The sequence below is a fragment of the Aulonocara sp. 'chitande type north' Nkhata Bay genome, linkage group LG10 (genome assembly GCF_057382095.1).
Source record: "Aulonocara sp. 'chitande type north' Nkhata Bay isolate Kocher_YH1m ecotype deep benthic linkage group LG10, A_spYH_male_GT1.1, whole genome shotgun sequence".
In the NCBI taxonomy this organism is placed as follows: domain Eukaryota; kingdom Metazoa; phylum Chordata; class Actinopteri; order Cichliformes; family Cichlidae; genus Aulonocara; species Aulonocara sp. 'chitande type north' Nkhata Bay.
The window spans coordinates 22859321-22882808 of NC_141353.1; the positions used below are offsets into that span (position 1 = coordinate 22859321).

Here is a 23488-nt window from a genome sequence, read left to right on the forward strand (position 1 = left end):
CTTCACCCCGAACTTTAAGCATAAATTGCAAAAAATGCCAGATGTAGCAAAACAAAATTGTCAGAAGGTTTGATAAACACACCATTTAAAAAAAGGTTAATGCACTCATGCATCAAAGTACTTAAAGTATAAGGAAAAAATCTAATGGCTTTCAGTAATTCCACTGTTTAGTCATAACATTTGATGTGTTTTAAGCACAGGTATAATCTTTAATGCTATAGCCTAATTGTAAGTACTAATACTGCAGTGTGAATTATTTAATTACCGAGCACATGCAAGAAGAATGAGACCACACAAGAGAATAGGTTCATATTTTCTGGAATGCTTTTGCCTGGAAATCCCCCCCTTGCCAATGCTGACATGTTTTCATTTTCTTTACCTTTTCTTTTCCCTCCCAGATCCAATTTATATTTATGTATGTTTTCTGTTTTTTTCCCCCACCTCTTTTTTTTTTTTTTTTTTATGGCCTTATAAGCACCCAATTCCTCCATCTTTATTGGCAAAAGCAAACATGCTAGTAAATTAGAAATCCATTTTTACAAACAAAATACATGAAGAAAATACATCCACATCCTGCAAATATAAACAGTAACAAATCCAAAACTATTATCCAATAAACACTTTACATTTTTTACACCATTGTGTGATAGTACAAAAAGTGGGAGACCTTCTCTGAATCCTCACTCACACAAAGCAAGAACCTCGCCAGTATAGGTTTATCCCTTCAACCTGCCAGTGACCTCATTAAATTTAAAAAACAAAACAAAAACATCACATGAGAAAATCATAATGAAGTACAAAGGGAAAAGCAACAGCCTCTCCTCTCACACACACATCATTCTGACGCTAATGCTGGAAGTAAAAACATCAGCTTTGGGACAATGAGGTCGCTGGCAGGAGGCGTCTGAGTATCAGTCAACAGTCAGATATGCAATCCACACAAGAGCACTACCAACATTGTAGGTGGGAGGAAGATCTGCACCCTTTTAGATGTGGTGCCAGCGTGCATTAGGGAGCAAAGAAAACCAATTGTAATCACTGACTGAATATATGACCATATATATATATATATATATATGCGCACATTTCTACACGCATGTCTTGTGTAAAGTCTGCACAGTAATAAGTTAAAGTCTTTCTTCTCCTATGGTGCTTCATTCAAACTGGATATGATCAGTTTAGCTGAGTTACAAAAAGCATAAATCAAACAAAACGTCATTAAGCTGCATGTAAATGCATCTGGTGGAAGGGACAGGACTAATTCTTTAACCAAATACATTTGTATGTGAGTTTTAATGGTTTTTGATTCCTCCCACCTTGAGGATTCTAAAATACAGTATATGGGGGGGAAAAAAAAGGCAAAACAGAAAATAAAAATATTTATCATGAACTCACACACTGTGGTTTTACTCACAGAGTGGCTTCGGAGCACAGTTTGACAATATTCAGATAGAGGCAAAGCTGCACTTAAGCTAAATCAATGTTGTTACGGGCATGACTCAGTGTCTTTCAGAGTGTTTTCCACAGCTCGGAGCAGCTCTTATATTTTGTAAACAGACAAACAAACAAAAACCTACTTAAATGACAAGTTTAGTCAAATAACAATATGAACTGGTTGAAAACTGAAAATACAAAATTCTTGCGACTAAAGCAGAGATACTAAGCTCTCCTGCTCAACATTTTCTACCTGACACAACCTCATCAGTCGTTAAACCCCCCCCCCAAAAAAAAAAAAAAAAAAAAGGGGGGAAAAAACAAAACAAAAAAATATTAAACTTAGAAAGAAAAAAAAAAAAAAGATCAGTAATTTCTCTTTCAAGCATTTACAAAATTTACAAAAGTAAATCACGTCCTGTAAAAACTCAGCAATCCGCTGACTGTGTAAGGCAAAGAAATTATTTATATATTCTTTTTTTTTTTCTTTTTAAGCATTACATTCAAACACCTGTCTATGGATCTCACATTTTTGAAATGGGTGATCTGATCTTTGTCCCGTCAGGGCCTCTGAATGACCAAGTGACAGAAGAAAACAAGTGAAAATGTTACGCACTCTTAGCAGATGAACATTACAACATGTGTTTGGGTGTGTATTTACACAGAGTGGCACTGGACAACTGAGTGAGCAACAAAATACAAGTGTGTGGGGGCGATTTTTTCCCGAACATGACTACATGACTGTATATGAAGTGCATGGAAGTTTGTAAACATTGATTGTGTTTTTTTTATTGCACTGGTATCCTATTGTACCTGCACTGGCTGTATGGCCACGGTGCAGCATCTCTATGGGTCTGTCTGTTTATTAGGAACACCAACATGCATGTGCACTGGCAAATATTCATACCAGCACACATTTAGGGAAAAAGAAAGATGCAATCCTTTAACACGTTGGGCTTTACCACATCAAAACTATGAGCGAAGTGAAAGCTGTACCATACTTTGCCAATATCGGTACGGCACAGTGCATTTATGCAGTGTGGAAAAAGAATAAATAAATTTCTCTGTGGTAGCGGCAGAGAACGTTCTGTTGGTGATGGAATGGCTGTCCCTGAACGGAGGACAAGATTCTACAAAAACTGGTGAGAAAAAGAGCTTAAATACAGTATGTATAAAAATACCTATTCACAGTCGACACAAATGTTGTGCATTACTGATATTGTCCATCTGGTAAGCACACAGAAACTTACATAAGTTTTTCTAGCTATAAGAACAACTAAACATGTATCTTTCTCAGCAAAAGTGAGATGTTTTAAACAACTGTTTAGTTGAGGGATACAAAAAACTGTTGACCATCTACACTTCTTTTCATGTACAATAAAGTAAAGACGTTTTTTTCTTTTACTTTGATTAGAGTCTAAAATTACTTTGAAAATACTGGAAAGGGAAAAAAAAAATGCGAGTTCCTTTACATCAATTTTAATCTGCGTGGGAGTGGGAGTGGGGGACCACTGATTCTGACGGAGAGCAGTTAATGATAATGACGAATGTCATTATCGCCTCCAAGATCGACTCTCGTACTCATCGTCTTCATCGTCATCCTCTTCCTCCTCCTCTTCTTCCTCTTCCTCCCCAGGTAAATACGAGCTAGCTTCCTTCTGTAGAAATAAATACCATGTTAGCATTTATATTTATGCTTTTTCTGGAAACTTTAAGTCAGCTTTCCTCCTGGCAACATGCATGTTTAGAACACAGCAAACAGAAAGTGATTCAAAGTGTAGCAGAGGGAAATTATTTAGTCTGATATTAGCTATTTTTAATAATATTGTAACAAATAAAAAATGTTAGGTAACTGTTTAAAGAAAAAAAAAAACAATCCAAAAATATACTGGAATATCAGATTTTAAAATCACCAAATATTGGTACTGATCTTAAAAATCCTATAGTGGTCAGACTGCCTGCTTCTGATATTTCTTATGCTTTAGATTTAGACATCTTCCATTCTATTGGTTAGCCATCGGTGAATCCACCATGACAGGTGACCTGCTGATCAGTCTCAGGAAATTAATCCTAATCTCTGCCAGTCAAACTAGTCTGTAGACCTGTCCAGAAATCTGTCTGTTTCAGCTCCTGTGATAAAACGTGATGAGCATGAAGTGGCTATAAGTAGATCTGCAGTCAGAGGAAATCTGACCACAAATCTCTACCTGTGCACAGACACATTTTCAGAATGGCAACCGTACCTTTAAAAACAAAAGTTACATATAAGAAATGGCACAACCTCAAAGGAGGAAACAAACCCCTTAAATAAATACAGCATAAGGATTTCACCTGACAGTAATGCAGTTTTACTCATGGGGCTAAGATGCTCTTAGTACTGAGAGGCTAGCACTCCTTTTCCTTTGGGAGCTGCTGTTAAAAATTAACAAGCAGCAGAAAGAAATAACCAAGTAAAATTTTGTGAATGTAACTAAAACTTCAAAAGTTTCCCCAACTCAGATTTTCAAGTTGTGTCGTACACAACGCCCTTTCCTTAATTTGTTTTAGTTACTGGGAAAACATGAAGCTGTGTGTGTATTTGTCATACCGCACTGTCCTCATCTTTAGCCTCCTCTTCCTCGGGCTCCGTTGTAACAGAGGGCGTCTTGGGCTTGTACCAGGAAATCTGCAGAACACGACCTTTGAACTTAGCTCCCTGGTTTGCTGCCTAGAACACCAAAGAGAGGTACAGCTCTTTTAGATGCTATACTGGAGTATTTTAATTATTTTAATGTATTAATTTATTCTATTATTATTAGAAGAGGATTAGAGGAAAAGCAGCAAGATTAAGAGAACATGTAGCCCATACACATTTGGAGCCATGTGACTTACATTCTCTGCTTCACTCCGTGTCTTAAAGGTCATGACGACACTGTTGGCGTCTTGGTCACGGAGATCCTCGATTTCACCAAATTTCTAGGTTTAAAAATATCAGTTGGCCAATCAGGATATACTTATACACATCAAAACATTTATGACTTATCACAGGGAAAATGATTCACTTAACATATCTAAAAGATATAAGAGGGAATAAAGTGGTATTTATTACTACAGTTTTTATTACTTAGCAATAACATCGTGCTGTATTACTGGAGGGAGAGATCCTGCTATATTCTTACCACAAAGTGCGGCATTAGCTCTTCTTTTTCCTCCTGAGTGACCCCTAAAATAGCCAGGGCTCTGGGTCTGTGATCAACCACCATACGGTTCACAGCCCCGCCGCGCGCCATCATTTCCCGGTTTCGACTCCGGCCACGGCCCACGTGCATCGCACCAGGATCTGGGCCCAGCTTTCCTCGGCCGCGACCTCGACCTGCTGGAGGCCAGATCAAACCCAAACGTGTTGCCTAAAGGAGGACAGAAAGGGTGGTTGACTGGACGCTGTTTGATTTCAGTACACAATTACACACCACTGTGTGTCTAATTTATATATTGAATAACTTAAAAAAAAAAAAAAAAAAAAAAAAGTTTATGGAAAAATACAAAAACAACAACAAAAAGGAGCAGGCCATCACAACCCTTCAGAGCTGAAACATTTTCTACACACCCTTACTCTCTCACTTTCTGCCCTTTACCACTAGTTGTCACTCCTCCATTTTTAAAAACATCTCCTTCCTTCTCAGACACTCCACAAGCTCACAACCACTCTCCCTTTAATTGTCATCCTGCGATTTTCTTACAAGGACCAGTGTCTCAAACTTTAATGAGGCGCAGCTCCATCAGTGTAGGACGTGTGTCTTATTTGGCTTCGTTAGCAGATGTTCCTCTGGGCTTGCTTAAGTGGCTGCAGTTTAATGTGCAGAAGGCGGGCCGAGTTTAGATGGATGGGGGATGCATATCCATTTTTAAACAACTAGCCAATTTAAGACCCTGGGGTTAAAGGAAAAAAAATGCAAAGCAGGTTGTTGCTAACAAAAGCTATGTTGTTGTTAGCCTGATCTTAAGCCAAAGCCGTCTGCGTGCACAGCAAATTTAGAGGATAAAGAAGAAGAAAACACTGTGTGTAACACCAAAAAATACAAATAAATAACTGTATGGGCTGCATGACCTAACCTGAAACCTAATTAATGACTTTTGGCAGAATCACTGGGAAGATGTGTTATTTATGTGTCATTGCTCACTTAACCAGGAAACCACGCTAACTTACAAGAGACCTGATCCAGAATGAATGCAACAAAGATGAGGTTAAATGCAAGTTATAGAACATGAAATATAATGTACAAATACTCCAAACAAAACTGCAATACTAATTACCTCAAGAAAAGCCACCAATTCAGTAGATAAGTGTGTGTAAGTCTACCTCCTTACACTTTGATGGAGTGTAGTAATAAAATGCTGTTTAATCTGATGTGTCAAAACCCCGAGGGGACTACAAAGCAAGCATCTGGAGGAGTGCGTCTGGCAACTACTGGAGCCGACTAAGATAACAGTACAGAGGTAAACTGAAAATTTACCATAAAACTCTTTTTTTTTTTTTCATTACTGAATACAATTCAAGTTTATTTATATAAGGCCAGTTCACAAAAACAGTCGCCTCAAGGCAATTATGCTGCAAGGTAAAGACCTTGTGACGATAGTGTGCAAACCACAACAGTCTGTCCCCTATGAGTAGCGATTGGGGTAAGCGGGAAAGAGAAACTCCCTTTTAACAGGAAGGAAGCAATAGGTCATTTACATCTTGTGTAGGTGTCTTGTGGTATCACCAAGACGTTCGCATCAGATTCATTAGGACTCTTACGAAGCTTCGAGCTGAGCGAATAACACTAAACACAGCGGATCTGGAGCTTGTGCAGAAACTGCAGGATCAGGTTCCAGTTATCACAGTCAAATAAAACAAACAGAACATAGATGGTTTAAAAAAAAAAAAAAAACCTTTCTGCCTGACACGTCTGACAGAACACAAATAAACTAATGAATTTAATATATTATTTGATTTATTTTAATCGGTGGACAGATACCATCTCTTTCCACCCCTTGCAGAACAGGCTGCGACTATAATCTCATCTGCACACTTCCTCTAAGGCATTTCTTGGTATCACATCCTCTAATTCAGTTCTCAACGAAAGTGTTGATGATGCAAGATGCTGTCAATGATTAACTTTGTGTCTGTTTCTATCCATGTGTATTTTCTGTGCGTGTGTGTGTGTGAGAATGTGTGTGTGAGTGTGTGTGAGTGTGAGTGTGAGTGTGAGAGAGAGAGACAGACAGACAGACAGACAGACAGACAGACAGACAGAGAGAGAGAGAGAGAGAGAGAGAGAGAGACACAGACAGACAGAGAGAGAGAGTATTACCTCCACCTGTAGCTGCCCCAGTTTTCTTTTGAGGTCTGTTGTATCCTCTCCAGAGCTCATCTTCTTGTGAAAGTCCAGCTCAGCATCTAGCAGCTCCTTGTGGGCCTGATCGCATGTCATAGAAAAGAAATTTGTTTACTTAATCCAGAGAAGCAATTAAATACACAAATATCAACTTGTGTTTACAAATAAAGGAGGGGGGGGGGGTGGAGCGTGCTTGTTGGTCTAACAAGGTCAATCAAGACAAAACTGTGTGAATCGAAATTGTGATTAAAAACCCAAAAAAAAAACCCCAAAAAAAACTTTATTCCTATGCACCCAATATTCAAACAGATCCTCTACTTCGGTCCTGTACAGAACCAACATTGACTTTTTGATCTTTTTTTCAATTTTTGCAAACTTAAGATTAGTGTAAGAACCGTTTCTTTCAATATGGATTAAAAGATAAGCATTCCTTGGAATTTCCAGGAAAAATAACAACCCCCCCCCCCCCCAAAAGAACCATTTTTTTCATTGCATTCAGACTAAAAAGGACCCAATCCCAGGTATAGGAACTCATACAGCTGAAATTTGAAAAGGGCCTAGGACTAGGACACAACTACATGCAAAGAGGAGAAAACGAATGTGAAAACAGCAAAGATTTGTTGAGGCTGAGCGGTTATTGGTTATTCACTTGGTATATAGGACAGCCTGTGTGCACATATCCTGTATATACGTAAATGTCTATACCTTGTGGCCAAGTAGTTTTAGAGCCTATAGAGAATGTTTTTTGACACATTTTGGTTTAACATCAGTGGAATCCTACGCACTCTCACCCCCCCCCCCCCCCTTGATGCGGTCAGCACACTCGAGGCAAGCTGTCTAACCCTAAAAAGAAGAAAGAAATGTACTCCCCCCCTCTCCTTTACCAGTGGCTCAGAGATATTATATAGTTCTTAAACTTAGAAAACACACAGCAAATATTTTTAAGATATTATAAATTGAGATCTGGAGGGTCTTTCTTTCTACTGCTTAATAAAGACCCCATAAATACATTAATCCACCAGCATCTAAGGTTTAGAGTACACAAAATGTATATAAAAAAATTTAAACTCATAAACATCTACCTACTCAATGTATGCAGTTTTATTCTTCATATAAAAATGTTTTTTATGTGAAGAAACGCCTTTTTAAAAAGGACCTGTGAAGTGTGAAAAAAAGGCAAATAAACAACTCTACCAATGTGTGATATAATTTTCGGCCTAAATTTCCCGCCCCTACTCTCAGTTACGTACAAAGACAAAAAGGAAGCCAAACTTACATCAGTCTTGGTTTTGGGCTGGCTGTGGTTAGTTTTGGCGCTTGAGACCTGGGAGGCAAGGTTCATTTCATTCTGGAGCTGGGTGATCTTTTCCGTTAGTTCTTTCAGCGTTTTCATGATGTTGGCCCTCTCTTCAGGTTTCATGCCTCGGTTTTTCTCCAGCCGACTTATCAGCGCCTGGAAGGGCACGAAAAATGGTATCAGAAAGAACGTTGACAGTACACTGGAGAAAAAGAGGAAGGATTACAGATAAGAATAGTTTCAATGTTAAATGTCTTACTTTCTGACACTCAATCTGTTTCTCTAACATCTCCTGTTTCTTCTTTCTCATGTCTTGCTGGAGTTTTAGTGCCTCCTAAAGGAGGGGAAAAAGAAAAAGGGAATCAAAAACATTCAAAACCCCCCAAACAGTTTTCTCTCTCAGTGGTAGTAGCCTTCTTAGCTGTGGCTCCTGAGAGAAGGAAATGGCTTAGCTCTGCTATTCTTTTAATCGTCAAAATGCGTAACCAAGTTAAGCAACGTGCCTGCTTTTTCTTGAGAGCTTCATGTGCTTCCAGTGCTTTTCCCGTTTTCCCAAGGCTCTTTGAGGAAGACTTGGCGGCTGTGGAAGTGTAGTGTCCCTTCAGGGTGTTCGTAGTAGCAGGCACCACCTAAGGAGAAAGGTGGAGGGGCAAAAAAAGGAAAATTAATATATAATTAATTTCTTTACAAATACAATTTTAGCTAACAAACACACATAAATCACTGTGAAAATGTTGTAACACACGTGCCATCATAATATTATACTTTTGTATATTATATAATATCCACTTTGCCTGATATTGTCTGCCAGATAAACTTAAAACATACAGCAGCCGTGTCCGTGTTTGGATTCAGGTTGTCCGACTTGGCATTTGTCGTGGCCCCAGCTGTTGCAGACAGATGATGCTTGGGTACAGTCTTGTTCAACACATAAGCAGCTGGATTGTGCTGCTTGATCCCCTGCAGATAAAACGAGTGAGGGTAAATCAATGGATATTTTAAAAATATATATAAAATTGTCATCAAAGGATTCTCAATGTCTCCGCTGTTAATACCAACTTTATGCATGTTGCTGTGCTGCAGCCCCTGGTTGGGCACTGACCCGGCAACCTGGCTCCCTGAGCTCTGCTCCTGCTGCTGAAGGCCTGTGGCATTAGCACCAAGCTCGCGGTGCCAGTACACGCGGATAAAGCGGTTGTTAAGGACCGCTTCTGTGCTGGATATGGCTCGTCTGGCTTCTTCATTCTTTGTGTACTGGATCAATGCTGCCTCTGGGTCTCCGCCAAACACAACCTGGATTGAGAGTGCACGTGCAAGTCCGTAAATGTTTTGAATTCATTCTCCTGCAGGCCTAATGTCTATGAACTTTGTGGGGAGCACTCATTAAAAAAAGCAAAACAACAACAACAACCAAAACTGGATGCATTTTACCTGTATATTGACGATGGTTCCAAACTTGCTGAAGTGCTCGTTGAGTTTGGTGATGTTGTTGAGCTCGCGCGGGATCCTGCGCACCTCCAACTTTGTGTTCACATAAAAAGTCCTCTTGGGAAAAGCACCCTTATGCTGGTTGTTGAAGCTTGGCCTAAAAAGAACATTTCAGTGCTAACATCACTAATTTGGTAGTTTTGTTTTCATAAAAAAAATAAATAAATGAAGGAAAAAAGCAGATGAGTTAATCAAAATTTAGCAATGATTGATGATCTGGGATTCAAGTTTTGGCCATATTATGGTTTTATTTAAAGAAGACTACTTCCAACCTACAACCTGTATGACAGTTTAAATGTACTCCAAGTAGAGGTAATGCAAAGAAATCCTCATGACTGGGATGCTTGTATCTACCTGCTTACAACTGAGACAACACTTGCTGCTGACCTCCTGAGCAGTAATAAGTAATGGGGTGAGGCACCAACTTGATTACATTTCAGCTGGCTACCGTACTCCAATTTCTTCACATAAAACAAAACACTGTGCAGAATAAATGACATCCTAAATCAAATATGTAGATTTTTTTTCTTTAATCTCTTACTTTTCCATCCAGGGTTTTTTAGGTGCTGGCCCTTCAGCTGTACTGGGTCCCATGGTCCTCTTCCTGCTGTCCTGCTCTGTGTTGAAACGGGACACGTTACTTCCAGGAGTGCTGGGTGCAGTAGCTGGCTCTGTCTGGATCACTATGTTGGCAGCTAGAAGATACGCAAGAAGTCAAATCAGTCTGAGAAGGTCAATTTCCCAGGATCAGGTTGAATTAAAAAAAAAAAAAAAAAAAAAACCCTGTAAATGAGGTTGTTACCTCTGGAGCCTTGACCTTCACTGGAGGTGAGGCCAATGAGGTTGGAGCGTTGAGTCTGCACCCGGGGAATAAACTGACGATATGGGTTACGTCCTGCTACAGTCAGGCCTGGAGATTCTGGGTTGTAGCCTTCTGCATCGTAGTTGTCTAATGTGTAAAAGTGAACAGACGCACATACCGTTAGGGGGGAATATGAAAACATTTAAAAATATGAAAAAGTGAATACAAGCAAACATATTAATAAAAAAAGAATCTTTGACTTTAAATGTAACCACTGAATAGGTAGCAACCTGTGACATGAGTTTAACATGTAGTCCAGGATAAAATTTATAAACAAAACCTACAAAATGCGAGAAATAAAAATTACAGTTATTGTAAGTGCGCAAAATAACCCAGCAAGAAACAAACAAAGATAAAAATTAACAACCAAGATGATGCTTTTCATTCTTATCTACATTTGTGACACACAAGTGCAAAATTATCAGAAAGAGGCCCTTCACGGCAGTTGTGGTAACAGATCACAAACCCAAAGTTTGCAAATACCAAATAGACCAATTTCTTTTTAGTTCTTTAAAGTCTTTTAAAGTCTGTAACTGAAACCCTCATGTGCATAATCATAGCAGGAAGCACTCAACTAAATGAGTCATGACAAAATTTCCCAGAGATGCTTGGTTTTTTTGTTTTTAGGTTAATACACAGCGCTACCTTCTGGTCCACAACTGTTACTGCAGGCTCAAGAAACATGCCAATTGTGCACACAAACACACACGGCATACAACAACTACTTTACAGTGACAGGAAACAGAAACAGAACCAAAAAGTGTTTTGTTTTAAATAACCCTTACCATCTTAGTTATTTTAGATATTTAGTAAACTAACCTTTATCATACTGTAACTATTAAAGCACACAGAAATGAGAAGTAAAAAATAACAACTCAACAACATAAACACACTAAAAGGAACACCCAAATAAAAAGCAACACAGCAAAATCTCTTCCAAATGCACAGTCCCAATCTGAAAAGCAAAAGCAGCCCTGCTTACATTCAGACTGGACATATTGGGGACGAAGAGACACAGATGAGGTCGAGGAAGGAGGTGGAGGAGGAGGGGGAAGTGTAGGAGGTCGGCCCACACCAGGCGGTCCGACGGGAGGAGAAGAAGTGATTGCAGATTGGTGGTTGGGGGTATCAATCCCACTGGTTGCTATCAGTGGGGGTCCTGAGGGAGACACAAGCCCAAGCTGATGTCTCAGGTACAAAAGGTCATTATAGTTAACTACAACTAAAAGCTAAAACTAGATGTGAAAGAAAATAAATTAGTCAATTAAATGAAAACTAAAAACTAGATTAAACAAAACAAAGTTAAAACCAACTAAAATTATTTTGTGAACTGGGAAAATTAAAATGAAATAAAATGGAGTCAATATAACAACAAAAACTAAATGTGGCGATAAAACTAATAAATGAGAAAAATCAACTCTGGAAACTAAATGAAACTCAACTGAAATCAAAACCAAAAAATCAAAATGAAATAAAAATTACCAAAAAAAAAAAAAAAAAAAATAGGAAATGACAAAATGCAAATTTGCAATGACTCTATAGTATATTACATGTATAGTATTAAAGAAGTATTTCAGTGAAAATCTGACTGCTTTAATATAAAAGCAGATGCACCAGGAAACTGCGGCGTCTTCTCGATAGATTTGCTTAAACTTTATGACACACTATCCATTTATCAAGTGGAAGATAGAAATCTCATAACTTTAACAGCCTTAAAAAGTAGCTGAAACAATAAAAGCCTATCAGGTCAAATGTTTCAGTCATCACCCCCCATGTTTGAAATATATATTTTAAAAAAAAAAAAAAAAAGGCAAAATATTTTTTTTTATGTACTGTTTATGATCAATGGGCAGCTATCTACTGTGTAGCACGTCTACTCTAAACGTATGTAGATACATAAGATTTTTGCGCTTTGGATTTAAATACATCTTTTTAAATCATCATGATGATTTGCAAAAACAAAACACAGCCAGTGTGAAACTGATCGGCAATAGTGCAACTCAAAGGCAGGAAGATTGCACAGGTTGATTTCTTCCCTTGAGAAATTCAACAAAAACTATTTACAACTGAGCACGTTGTCAAGTCGGGCAAGTGTTTTCACTCACTCACACATATACATACATATAATATTGAAGACAGCTGCTTTTCTACACACCAGAGTGGTGACATCTCATTCCAATTAGGGCTGGGCCATATTATACCGTTCACGGTAATACCGGTATAATGTTAGGCAACGATAGGAAAATGAAATATCGCGATAGAATATGAGTAAAACGCGCATGCGCAGTGCCTTTGTTTTCATACGCACATGGCCGATTGTTGAGTGAAACAGATGAACCAGAATTGGTTTGTAAAAATGGTGCAACTTCAGTGATGTGGAACTGGTTTGGTGTTTGTCCGTCAGATACACGACAAAGCACATTTTTTTGCAGAACATGCAAGCGGTCGTCGGACTAAGATGCCCTTAAATCTGGGAGTAATCTGGGTCCTAAACTCCGTATACTTCAGGTCAAACGAACACTGCAGCATCACTAAGAGTTAAAAACTGTCTAAATTCTTTCATCTTTAATAAAACGATCAGCATTGCTGCTTTACCAGGTGTAACTATGAAGTTTAACTTCCAGGCATCCATGAAAACAAAATGCATTACATTTAACGGAGTTAGAAGCTAGCAGGAAGCTAGCGGAAGTTAGCTCGCTAGTTTCGCTAGTTACCTAAGCATGATATTGCATGTTCTGACTGAGAGATTTCTGAAAAAAATCAAACGTACAGCTCTGCTATCACTTCCAACATAAATGAAGACAGGAAACTAAACAGCAGTGACGTTTGTAGGGTTACTGAAGTTGGGCTAGCTGGTATATAATTATGTGCTACGTGATCGCTAGCGACACAGCTATGTTAGCATAACATAAACAGTGAAGCTGGAGGACGAACACTAACACTTTTCCACTTATAAAAGTTAACGTGAAGGTTCCTCATGGTTAGAGACAAATGCAATCGCATGGCAGGATGCTGTAAAAGGACCAATCTTCAGTCAGGAGAACAACTGAGATAATCCATCCACAATACGAGGTTAGTCATTAATATACTGCAACAACATGGGAATAGAGCCGCTGCCAGAGAATTCAACATTAATGAATCAATGGTACAGAAGTGGAGGAAGCAAGAAGAATGAGTTTAATAAAGTTTGATTTATCTGACTGCTTTGTTTCGCTTAATGTGCCTTATAATCCCGTGCACCTTATGGTCCGAAAAATACGTACTGCACACTGCAGTTTAATGTTGCAAAGCACCTCTTTTTAACTTCAGTGAATATTATACATGGTTATGCTCAGGATATGTCAGCCCATTTCTACTGGAAATGCCTTTTGGTTAAACTTTCAGCAAGGAATTTGCATTTGCACTGTTACATTTTTATAAAGCTTTAATGTACATAAAAAACAGCTTCTTGTTTAAGTGAAAATAAATGATAGGTTGTCTTTTTGCGCTAGTAATGTTGTGGAGTTGTATTTTGTCTCGCATCAATTATATCGTCAGTTATATCGTTATCGCAAATTTTCAAATATATATCGTGATAAATATTTTTGGCCATATCGCCCTGCTCTAATTCCAATATACCGTTCATTTGAATCTTTACATATTTAAAACCTCTGGTGTCGTCAAATCAGCCATCAGAGTAAGGAGTACAGTGTCACATTACTGAGGCCACGATGTCTTACATGTGACCTGCTACACTTTCAACACATCGCCATCGTGTGTGAATGGGTGGATGACTGGATATGTAAAGCGCTTTGGGGTCCTTAGGGACTAGTAAAGCGCTATATAAATACAGGCCATTTACCATTTATTTACCATATTAGTTAGCTGGATTTTGTTGTGAGTGGGGACAAAATTGTTTCTAAATGAAAACGATTTATGATTTAATCCTACTTCTATTATATTAAAGAGATGTTTGTTAGCTCTCAAACATTGGGGAAACTCATGCAAAAATATCTTCATAAATCAATGATACTACAGGCCAAAGGAAAGGTATGTATATTGTGACCAGACTGAAAAAGGCCAGTGGAAGAACAACGCGTCTCACACAAAACCAAATGTTTGAGAGAGGAACACGGTTCTTCTGGCTTCACTATTTTGTAGATGCAAATTGTAAAACTTCGCAATATGATGAAGCACAAACTTATGGATTAGAGGAGCATTAATACTCACCTGTCATAGGGAAAACACCTGGTGGTGGTGGCTGGCCATAGGGTGGCATAGAAGGCATCCTGAGGTTGGGAGGTGGTTCAGTGATGGGGGGCATGGGCAGCCCGGCGGGTGGCAGAATCGGTGGGGGTGGGAATGGAATAATATTTGGTAGATTGACATCGTCGACTATGAGGGGGTCACTGCCGTGATCATAGAGACAATGGTCACCACGGACACAAAATCCTTTTTCTGTGTGAGGGAGAGAAGTGATTATTCATAAATATCGTACACAACATGGAGTTTATATAAACTGCTGCTTTACAGTCACAAAACACACATGCACACACACACACATTAATAAAGCCAAACAAACAAAAAGACACCACACACAATAACATAAAAAATTCATGGGAATTAAACAAAATGAATAAACATCTAAGTTTAAAGCAGCCAAGTCACACAGTTCATGTATTTACACCAAAGCCTCATTAAGGAACTGGGTCCCAAGTGGCTGTGTTTGAGCACGGTGACAGAAAGCAATGTACTTCAGGGACAGTGGGTAAGTTTAAACTCTCCTGAGCCTCAGTGTAGAGGGGAGTGAGAGGGAACCAGCTTGCTTTTCTACCTTTCACTGGGGACAAGAGGATGAGTGCTAAGCAGTGGTCATTAGTGAAGAGACCAAACAAGGCACAGAAGCCTCAGGGGAAGAAAAAGGTAGTGTTTAAACTAGAGACTTGAGCAAACTGTACAACAGCCGTCATAAACTTAACATTTCCTTTAAATCTCATCAAAAAGCTCCAGTGTTATTCTGATCCCCTTTGAAATGCACAGAAAACATCTCCCTAATGCTACTGGGCTGTAGCAGATAAAAGGCTCTCAGATGGAAAAATAAAAAATAAAATAAAAGACACGCAGACACACGAAATGACAGAAAGAAGGAATCAAAGGAATTGAGAACAGGATGATTAACTCTGCTCCTACCATCGTAATCCCTGCAGCGCTGTTTGAGTGAAGCAGCCTTGCTGAAAGGTTTGCAAACACCATCTTGCCTCGTTCCGTAGTAGCTAGACCAGCTGTCTGTAGTGCTGTCGGGCAAGTGAGCCAGTGTTGCTACCGGTACACCCCCAGCTCCTGAAGACGAGGAAGAAGAGGAAAAGGGATGCAGAGGTGTGTGTAAGGGCAGGAGAGGTGGCGGGTGCTGCTGCTGCTGCTGCTGAGAGCCAGATGTGGTGGAAGAGTTGTATCCGTCAGTGTCCTTCCTTTCTGCCTCAAACTTTGACTTGAAGTCTGTTGAAAACAAGTAAATCACATAAATCATTGTGTACTGTATCATAGCTGACTTTTAAAAGCACTACATTAAATGATAGATTACAAAAAGAGGGAAACTTGTAATGACAAAGATGAGCAGATTAACCTTGGTGGTAAGAAGACCAATCCCAACCCATGTTGTTGAACCCCCAGTGATAGGACTGCAAAGCTGTCCACATTCTCCCTTCCTTTCTACCAACTCCCAGCAACACTGTCCAACAATCCGACAGGAATAAAAACGAGAGTCGGCTACATCCGTAATTTCTACAAGTCTTCTCATCTAAAGCGCCTCACACCAGCATGTCTCCAACAGCACGTCACCGTCACTAATGCACCGTTTAGCAGTGCTGACGAGAGATTCAGGAGCTTCTTCGCGCCTCAATCTTTGTTCCCCTGTGCTGTTGTTGTTATTGGTTGTGGGAGGGGGGACTTTCTCACCTCTGCCTCCTCTGTGCTCCCTATCCCTGCTCTTTCCACGACTGCCGCTCCGGCTGCGGCTCCTGCTGTAGCTTCTCCCGCGGGGGCTGCCCCTGCGCCGCTCATGGCGCTCCCGGTGGGAGTCGCTGCCGCTTTTCCCGTGCCGATCAAAGTCACGGCGCTTGCGCTCGTCTCGCCTCCTCTCATCGCGGTTCCTGTGTGGATGATGAGAAGTTAGAGGCGTTGCTGATTTTAAATGTATAAATCACACAGGAATACTTCACAGGTTTTCAGACACGAATGTGGGTCTTCTTATAACAAATGAAGACGCAAGGATCATTTCTTTCTGTGTGTCTTTAACATAACATGAACCCTGAAATAATGATCTTTGTTTGAGAGAAGTACGCTTTTATCTGAAACAAGTTATTAGGGAAAGGCTTAATTACCTTTGTTTTATGTGTGCACAATCCCATTAAGTCCCCAAATGGGCTGTTTGTGTTAAAACTATTGGGAAGTGCTTAGTTTCATTAACAGAAGCTTTTCACAGCAGAAGCTCAAGAAAGTAAAATAAAGTAAAAAAATTAATTAATAACAACTTAATTTCTAAAAATATGCAGAAAATATACCCTACATATTAAAGACGTAACTCTTTTCAAATTACGTTAATTATCGTATATCAGTGAATGAACTCTCCCATCTGCACCCAACACTAGATATGCCACAGCCAAGGGACACATTAGTGGACACGAGGGCCTAATCAAGCCAAAAGCAGGACTTGGAGGGCTGGAAATATAGCTGCTTGGTAAGATCGCTATACAACTACACAACATCAATATGTACTAAACAGTTCAACAAGTGTGTCCTACCTGCAAATGTTTTAGCTGCTTATAAAGACAAAGTTAAATGCAAGCCATATACCTGGATTCATTGAAGTCAGAGCGATTTCTCAGAGGACTTCTCCTTCGCCTGTTCTCTTCCTCGGGTGTTTCAGCCTTGAGGGGGAAAAAACAAAATAAACAAAACAAAAAACATCAGCTATAATATAACTTTAAAACTTAGGCTACGTCCACAAATACATGGGTATTTTTAAAAACGTAGCTTTTTCAATGCGTTTGGGCCTTTCTTTCACACGCGTTTCTTCCAGAAGAATGGCGAGATAATTTTCACAGGTCGAGGATTTCACTTTGGCTCTTTGTGAGCTACTTCTGCATTTACATGTGGACGGAGATAATTTTAGAAAACTGCACGTGTGGACGAGATATTTTTTTTAAATGAAAATGAGAAATCTCAGTTTACAAAACTACCCATGTACGTGTGGACGTAGCCTTAATAAACAAAAAAGCATTCAAAATAAGTGATTTTATCAAAAGCTTTGATTTCAAATTGAAATGCCCATTCCAACAAAACCACTCAACCAGTTTAAAAAAAAAAAATTGTGTGTGTGTGTGTGCGCGCACTCATTTTCAAAAGGAGAGCTATTCAATTTCAGGGTGTACCTCAACAACTTCAGCCTTGATTGCAGGCAGTTTAATCTCCTCTTTGGGAGTTTCCTTGGCAGCAGGATTTCCCAGGTAGTTCTTGGTCGTCAAACATTCAAAAAGCTTATCAACAAATCCCACCGTCTCTGCAAGGACAAAATTAATCACGAGAACACATTAAAAACTGCATGCAGTTTTCAGTCTTGTGAAAAAGGGCCAAAAGTCTAAAAGCATAACACACACATAAAAAATAACACATATGAACACTGCATCCATGACATGTGGGAAAGCTACCTGATTAAAAAAATGTAACATTAAAAAATTCTAAAGTGATCCAGGAGACATATGTAATAACCATCAACATGTTTTCCAACTAAATTAAACCCCTAAACTAATTTTAATAGTGTAGAGCTAAAAATAAAGAGACTGAATCAGGACACATCACACTGGATACAGAGTCACTATCAAACGATGCAACACTCCCTCTGGTGGCCACATGTGGGGTCCACAAATGGCATCCACGAGGAAGATAGCATTGCTGATGTTCCACTTCAAATTTAAGACTCTATACATTTCATTGTATTCTGCCTGCCTCACTATATTTATACAGGTGATATTTCATTAACATGGCCTGTTACAGAATGCAGGCTACATCAGTGTGACTGTTAATGGATAATACATATGAGTTCTGGGGGCTGAAAAGCAGTTTGTGTTGCAGGTAATGGCTAACATTATCAGTTTAATTGAAGCCAAGATGACACATCAATTGGATCAAATGCTTCTGATCAACTTATTTCCATATTGGTCATTTTCTAGCCTCAATCAAGTTTTTTAACATTGTTAAGACAAAGAGCCTGTTTTACTATATCAAACAAGTTGCATAATTTCAATATTATTTATGATAACCACATGTATTCCATGTTTGAGCTACTTAAACTATATAGTACAGTCTTGGTGGCATATGAGGGGAAAAAAGAAAACTAAATCCCCTCTGCAGGGGTACTGCATTTTTTGTATGCAGGGAAAAAACTTCTGATCTGTCTAAACTTAGCAACTAATTTTTAATAATCAGTTTAGTCACTGACCTCGACAATGCCACCAGGTCTGATTCCCAAAGGATTTGTGACCTAACTGCAAAGCCTCTATTGTCTGACATGTGCAAGGGGAGTACGAATAAATCCCTTGTTAGCTTAATGATGGAGCAAAAGTTTTTCCTCCACCTTAACCAGGAAGAGCTACAAAATGTCAAAATTGCCTGCTGACACATTAGCAGAAAAGCTTTATATAAATAAAATAAAATGTATACCTTTTTGTAGGAAGACATCAAGCTGATCAGCACAAAGTGCTTTCAGTTCCTTCTCTGGTTTGTCCTTCTTCACAAGAGCAACTACATAGTTGGCTAATGCAGAGGGGTCAGCATCACATCTGCAGATTAAAATGTATATATTAAAACATATCTATCTATACACACACTCATTCATATATCTAATAAGAAAAAACTGTTAAAACTGAGAGAAATGTTTTAGTTGAACCAACTGAAATATAATGCATATCAAATTCATTTACATATCTATGTATGCAAAGCGTAAAATTCAAAGGGGGACAGATCATTGCCACAAAACTTAAACAATCCACCAAATGCATAAAGTAAAAGAAAGGTTATTATTCTTATAGGAAGGAAAGGAGTACAGGTTTCCATGGTAGCATTTCTTAACATTGGTAATATAGCTTAAAATTTAATTATGATTAGGGCTGCCACAAACGATTATTTTGATAGTCAACTAGTCACTGATTATTTTTGCGATTAGTCGACTAATCAGATCATCATCCATTGGAGGTAAAACGTACAGCTTATTGCACCAGCAGCATCTGCTCTTATATAACTATCATTAGCTTACAGCTTTAACTGTTTAAGGTATGTGCTAACTAAAAATAAAGACAAGATGATAGTTTATTAAATTTTAATGAAATTTGCAGATTGTTTCGGTGAAGTTTAATAAACTCCTTGCTATCTAAAATATAACAGGACACCGGAGTAAATTCTCGAGCATCTCACACTTCTGATGATCAGCTGTCTGCTTGACATTTATTCAGCTGTGTAAAAACTATAACTTTAATCTCAGCCAAACCGATTTACTCAGGAACAAATAAAATACTAAAAAAAGCCAAACAATTACATTTTTAAGTTATCTAAGTGACTCATATATCATGTTTAACCTGAGTAGCGAAAGACGGCGGTGGGTTTGAAAAAGATTTGCCGGGAGTCCGGTGTTCTCACGGCTCTAGTTAGCCTAGCCCCCGGCTAGCTATCGAGCTAGTGGGTAACAGACGTCTCCGAAAACGTCGGAGCGCTTTTGAAAATATGCGGTGTCTTGATAAACTGAGCAGATATTTGAGGTTTACACAGCTACATTCTCGCCTGAAAATATGTTAAATGTTTATTTTGTGACCCAGAAAGAATAATAAGAGCAATATTAAAACTAACTAGCTGCCACCATTGTTGGAAACTGCGCTGGGCTGCGCTATGAATTCTGGGACGCTGCTTCTTCTTCTTCGGGGTTTAACGGCAGCTGGTATCCTTGTACATGCAGTGCTGCCATCTTCTGTTTCAGTCCGTTATTACACTCTTAAATCCTGCTACTTATTCCTGCGTTTTTCAGGATCTTACAAAGCTTCAAACGACGCGTCGACTATTAAATCAGTCGTCGACGATTTTGATAGTCGACGTAATCGTGACTAGTCGACTAATCGTGGCAGCCCTAATTATGATTACAACTAAGTTTGATGACCATTCTTTGAAAACTCTGCACATTCTTTGAAAACTCTGATGTGCTACAATGCATGCAATGTAGGGGGTTTTGAGCATGTGAAAGAAATGACATAGGGCAGTGACTATGTCTGAAGTGTCGTTGTGGTTTGGCTTTTTACACAAGCGTTGCAATTCACTGTGTTACAGCTGGTCACTCTGGTCACCCTTTCTGTGGGCATAAAAAAATGCTCAGATGTTCCTGCAAAGTAAGCTAAATGTCAAGACAAAATGAGGGACATGTCAAGGTGTGTCTGTCTAACTTACTGCTAGCTTTTCAAATAAAATAAAATAAAATAAAAAGCTCAGTGTTATCTACACTGTTTTTAACCTTTGCTTACCCAGGAAAATGTGACTCTTGAGATTAAAAATATCTTTTACAAGAGTGTCCTGGCCAAGACAGACAGCTGCAAAATCAACTAAGTTCCATAAACTAGTAACACACAAATGAATGCAGAAAATAATACATAAATTAAGTACAGGAAAACAAAAGTGATACAAAATAAAATACAAAAACAACAAAATATGTAAGCTTCAGAGCCCATAAAGCGTAAAACACAATCATTATCGTCTTATGCTCACTGGTATACAGTTTTGCTGCAGTTTGCATCATGTGCTCACAATAGTTATTAGCCATCAAACCTATTTTATTCTTTTAAACTGAGCCAATGGTTGAGTTTGTTTGACATGTTTGAAACATTACAGTCTCCTAGGGAAAAGATGTATGCATCTTAACTAGATGGCTTCTTCTGCAGTTACGACCGCTGTCTTCTTAAGAGTAATTTGTATTTATGCAAACTGACAGGATGAATTTGTTATACTTCACTGCAAAATGCAAGTAAAAGTCTGTGGCTGGTTTTCAGTATCAAAGTTATCAGACATATAGCACTGGACCAATGCATTATGAAGCTCAATAAATCAATTAACAGCAGAGTAATCTTTAAAGTTTGAGCACGAATGCCTTTTTTAAATTTAATATAAAGCCTGGTAAAACGATTTCAGTGCGTTTACCTGCACTTTTTCAAAATAATTTATGAGTTTAAAAGTTCCACTTACACAACATTTGCTTTTTTAAACTTAAAAAATAGAAATCAAGCTAAAAGATCTCCGAGACTGTCAGCTATGGAACTACTGGAACCTGGACTTGCGTGAAGTGTTTCCAGCTGCGCGTCATGTAGCTGGAGTCGAGTGTTTTAACCGATGCATGAAACTATACATTTTTAGACATAAGTTGTAACGGCCACCGTTTTCTTTGTGAGGATTTATTACACAGCGTGCTGCGGGGAAAAGCCTGTTCTAACGTTTGAGTCTAAAGGTTTATTTTTTAAACACCTGGTGGCTCTTTTTTTTACTTCACATCCTTAAATAATCTGCTCTTTCACGTGATTCAGTTTATTTTGAAAAGTCTCAACAGGATCTTGAGCTTTATTGTGAAAGGTTTATGTGGAACATAAACAACCACAACGCATAAAAACAGGCGCTTGTCCATCCATAGTGTGGTTATATAAAATATAAGAGAAAAAGAGAACTTTAAGAAATTAATATAGCCACTACAGTGACCATCAAAACGATGAAAATATATTGCCGTAAACAATTTATTTTGCGACACCACGAAACAAAGGATAGCGTAAAATGAAACGATAGACGTTTTTATAACATCATCCGATATATATCGTTATATCGAACAGCCCTAAGTTCAAGCAACAAGCTGCTAGTAGTTAATTAACTGCTGACTCACTAAAGCTACAGTCAAATTTGACCCTTAACTACAGGATCATTGACCATGGAAATTCCCAATGATTAATAATTACCAACAATATAAATGTAATAACAATGTGAATGAAACTATGCCTACTTGAACTCCAGCCTTTAGTTAAAGCAGCTTAAATACGCCTCACTTTGGCTCTGCAAGGACTTTTTCTCCCCTATGCAAAAAACTCCTTATTTTTAGAGGATGAACCTCGGACACACAACGATAATATTGTGGAGTTACTCCATTAGTTGATTAAACAGTGACTGTGTGTTGTCCCAACAGCACAAAAAAAGAGAGGGAGGGGGTAACTTAAATCCTTTAATGCACTCCATTACCCATTTGAGCTCGTCAACATATTTAAAAGAATTTTAGGATCTCGCGTTAGCAAAACAGACAAAGCGTAACGCTTACAAAGCATGTGTTACTATGGAAACTCCAAAGGCAAAGTATTTGTGTGCATTTAACTATGAAATATGTCGAGCTAATAGCTACAGTTTTAATTAGTAACTTTTCCCAGAGATACAACAGCTGTTTTAGGCAAGAGGGGCTACACGTTGAAGGCTAGGAGCTTGCTACAGAACTGTGATAAAGTTACACTACCGTGCGCCAACTGCGTTCTTAACTACCATAGTGTCAGAATCAAGAATTCGCAGTGCATCAAACGCAAGCAAACTCGCTAAATCATGCACAATCATTACTAATGAAAAGTAAAAGTGCCTCTCTGTGCTTCGAAAGGCTAACAAGCGATGGTTAGCTACTCGTGCAAGAATCTGCCATTGATGCAAGGCTAACCCAGCGGCTAGCAGGCTAAAGCAGCTACGTAGCATGCACGCTAAATGTCATTTCATTTCAATACTCACATCGGCTCCAGGAGCTTTGCCAGCCACGATTTCAAGGCTTCAACATTTTCTATGATCATTGTGAGAAGGACTACAATACTGTCTACAAAAAGAAAGAGCGTTTTGACAACCCTACTTTCATCGTCTATAAATTTATAAGCTTTAAGGCCTTCTGTCTCTCTTCACAGGCAGGTCGTACAAAATATTTTACGGCATGGCAACATGGTCAAATTGTCGTAACGCAAGCACGACGGCGGATGT

The 23488-nt window shown here is 38.8% G+C and overlaps 1 protein-coding gene across 2 annotated transcripts; it reads right to left on the bottom strand.

Moving 5' to 3' along the window:
- Nucleotides 1–2897: 2897 nt before the first annotated feature.
- On the bottom strand, nucleotides 2898–23428 carry rbm27 (RNA binding motif protein 27). 2 transcript variants are annotated; one of them, XM_086309171.1, is made up of 21 exons: nucleotides 23249–23428; nucleotides 19136–19254; nucleotides 17848–17975; nucleotides 17270–17343; nucleotides 16373–16566; nucleotides 15608–15913; nucleotides 14648–14875; nucleotides 11421–11597; nucleotides 10379–10525; nucleotides 10118–10271; nucleotides 9520–9673; nucleotides 9148–9381; nucleotides 8917–9048; nucleotides 8592–8717; nucleotides 8348–8422; nucleotides 8068–8244; nucleotides 6768–6872; nucleotides 4593–4820; nucleotides 4306–4389; nucleotides 4022–4141; nucleotides 2898–3092 (listed from the first exon to the last, which is right to left on the bottom strand). In XM_086309171.1, the coding sequence occupies exons 1-21, from the start codon at nucleotides 23305–23307 to the stop codon at nucleotides 2988–2990; spliced, it is 3126 nt and encodes a 1041-aa protein (XP_086165297.1). In that variant the 5' UTR covers nucleotides 23308–23428; the 3' UTR covers nucleotides 2898–2987. The 2 variants fall into 2 exon arrangements, with proteins under 2 accessions (XP_086165297.1, XP_086165298.1); XM_086309172.1 differs by lacking the exon at nucleotides 11421–11597.
- Between the last annotated feature and the right edge of the window lie 60 nt (nucleotides 23429–23488).

Excerpts from the sequence above, each read along its gene's own strand:
- rbm27 (XM_086309171.1), bottom strand. The coding sequence starts at position 23,307 with ATGATCATAGAAAATGTTGAAGCCTTGAAATCGTGGCTGGCAAAGCTC. Across the intron at positions 11,598-14,647 it reads AGGTGTTTTCCCTATGACAG|GACCCCCACTGATAGCAACC; the intron begins GTGAGTATTAAT and ends TGTCTCCCTCAG. Across the intron at positions 6,873-8,067 it reads AGCCCAAAACCAAGACTGAT|GCCCACAAGGAGCTGCTAGA; the intron begins GTAAGTTTGGCT and ends ACATGCGATCAG.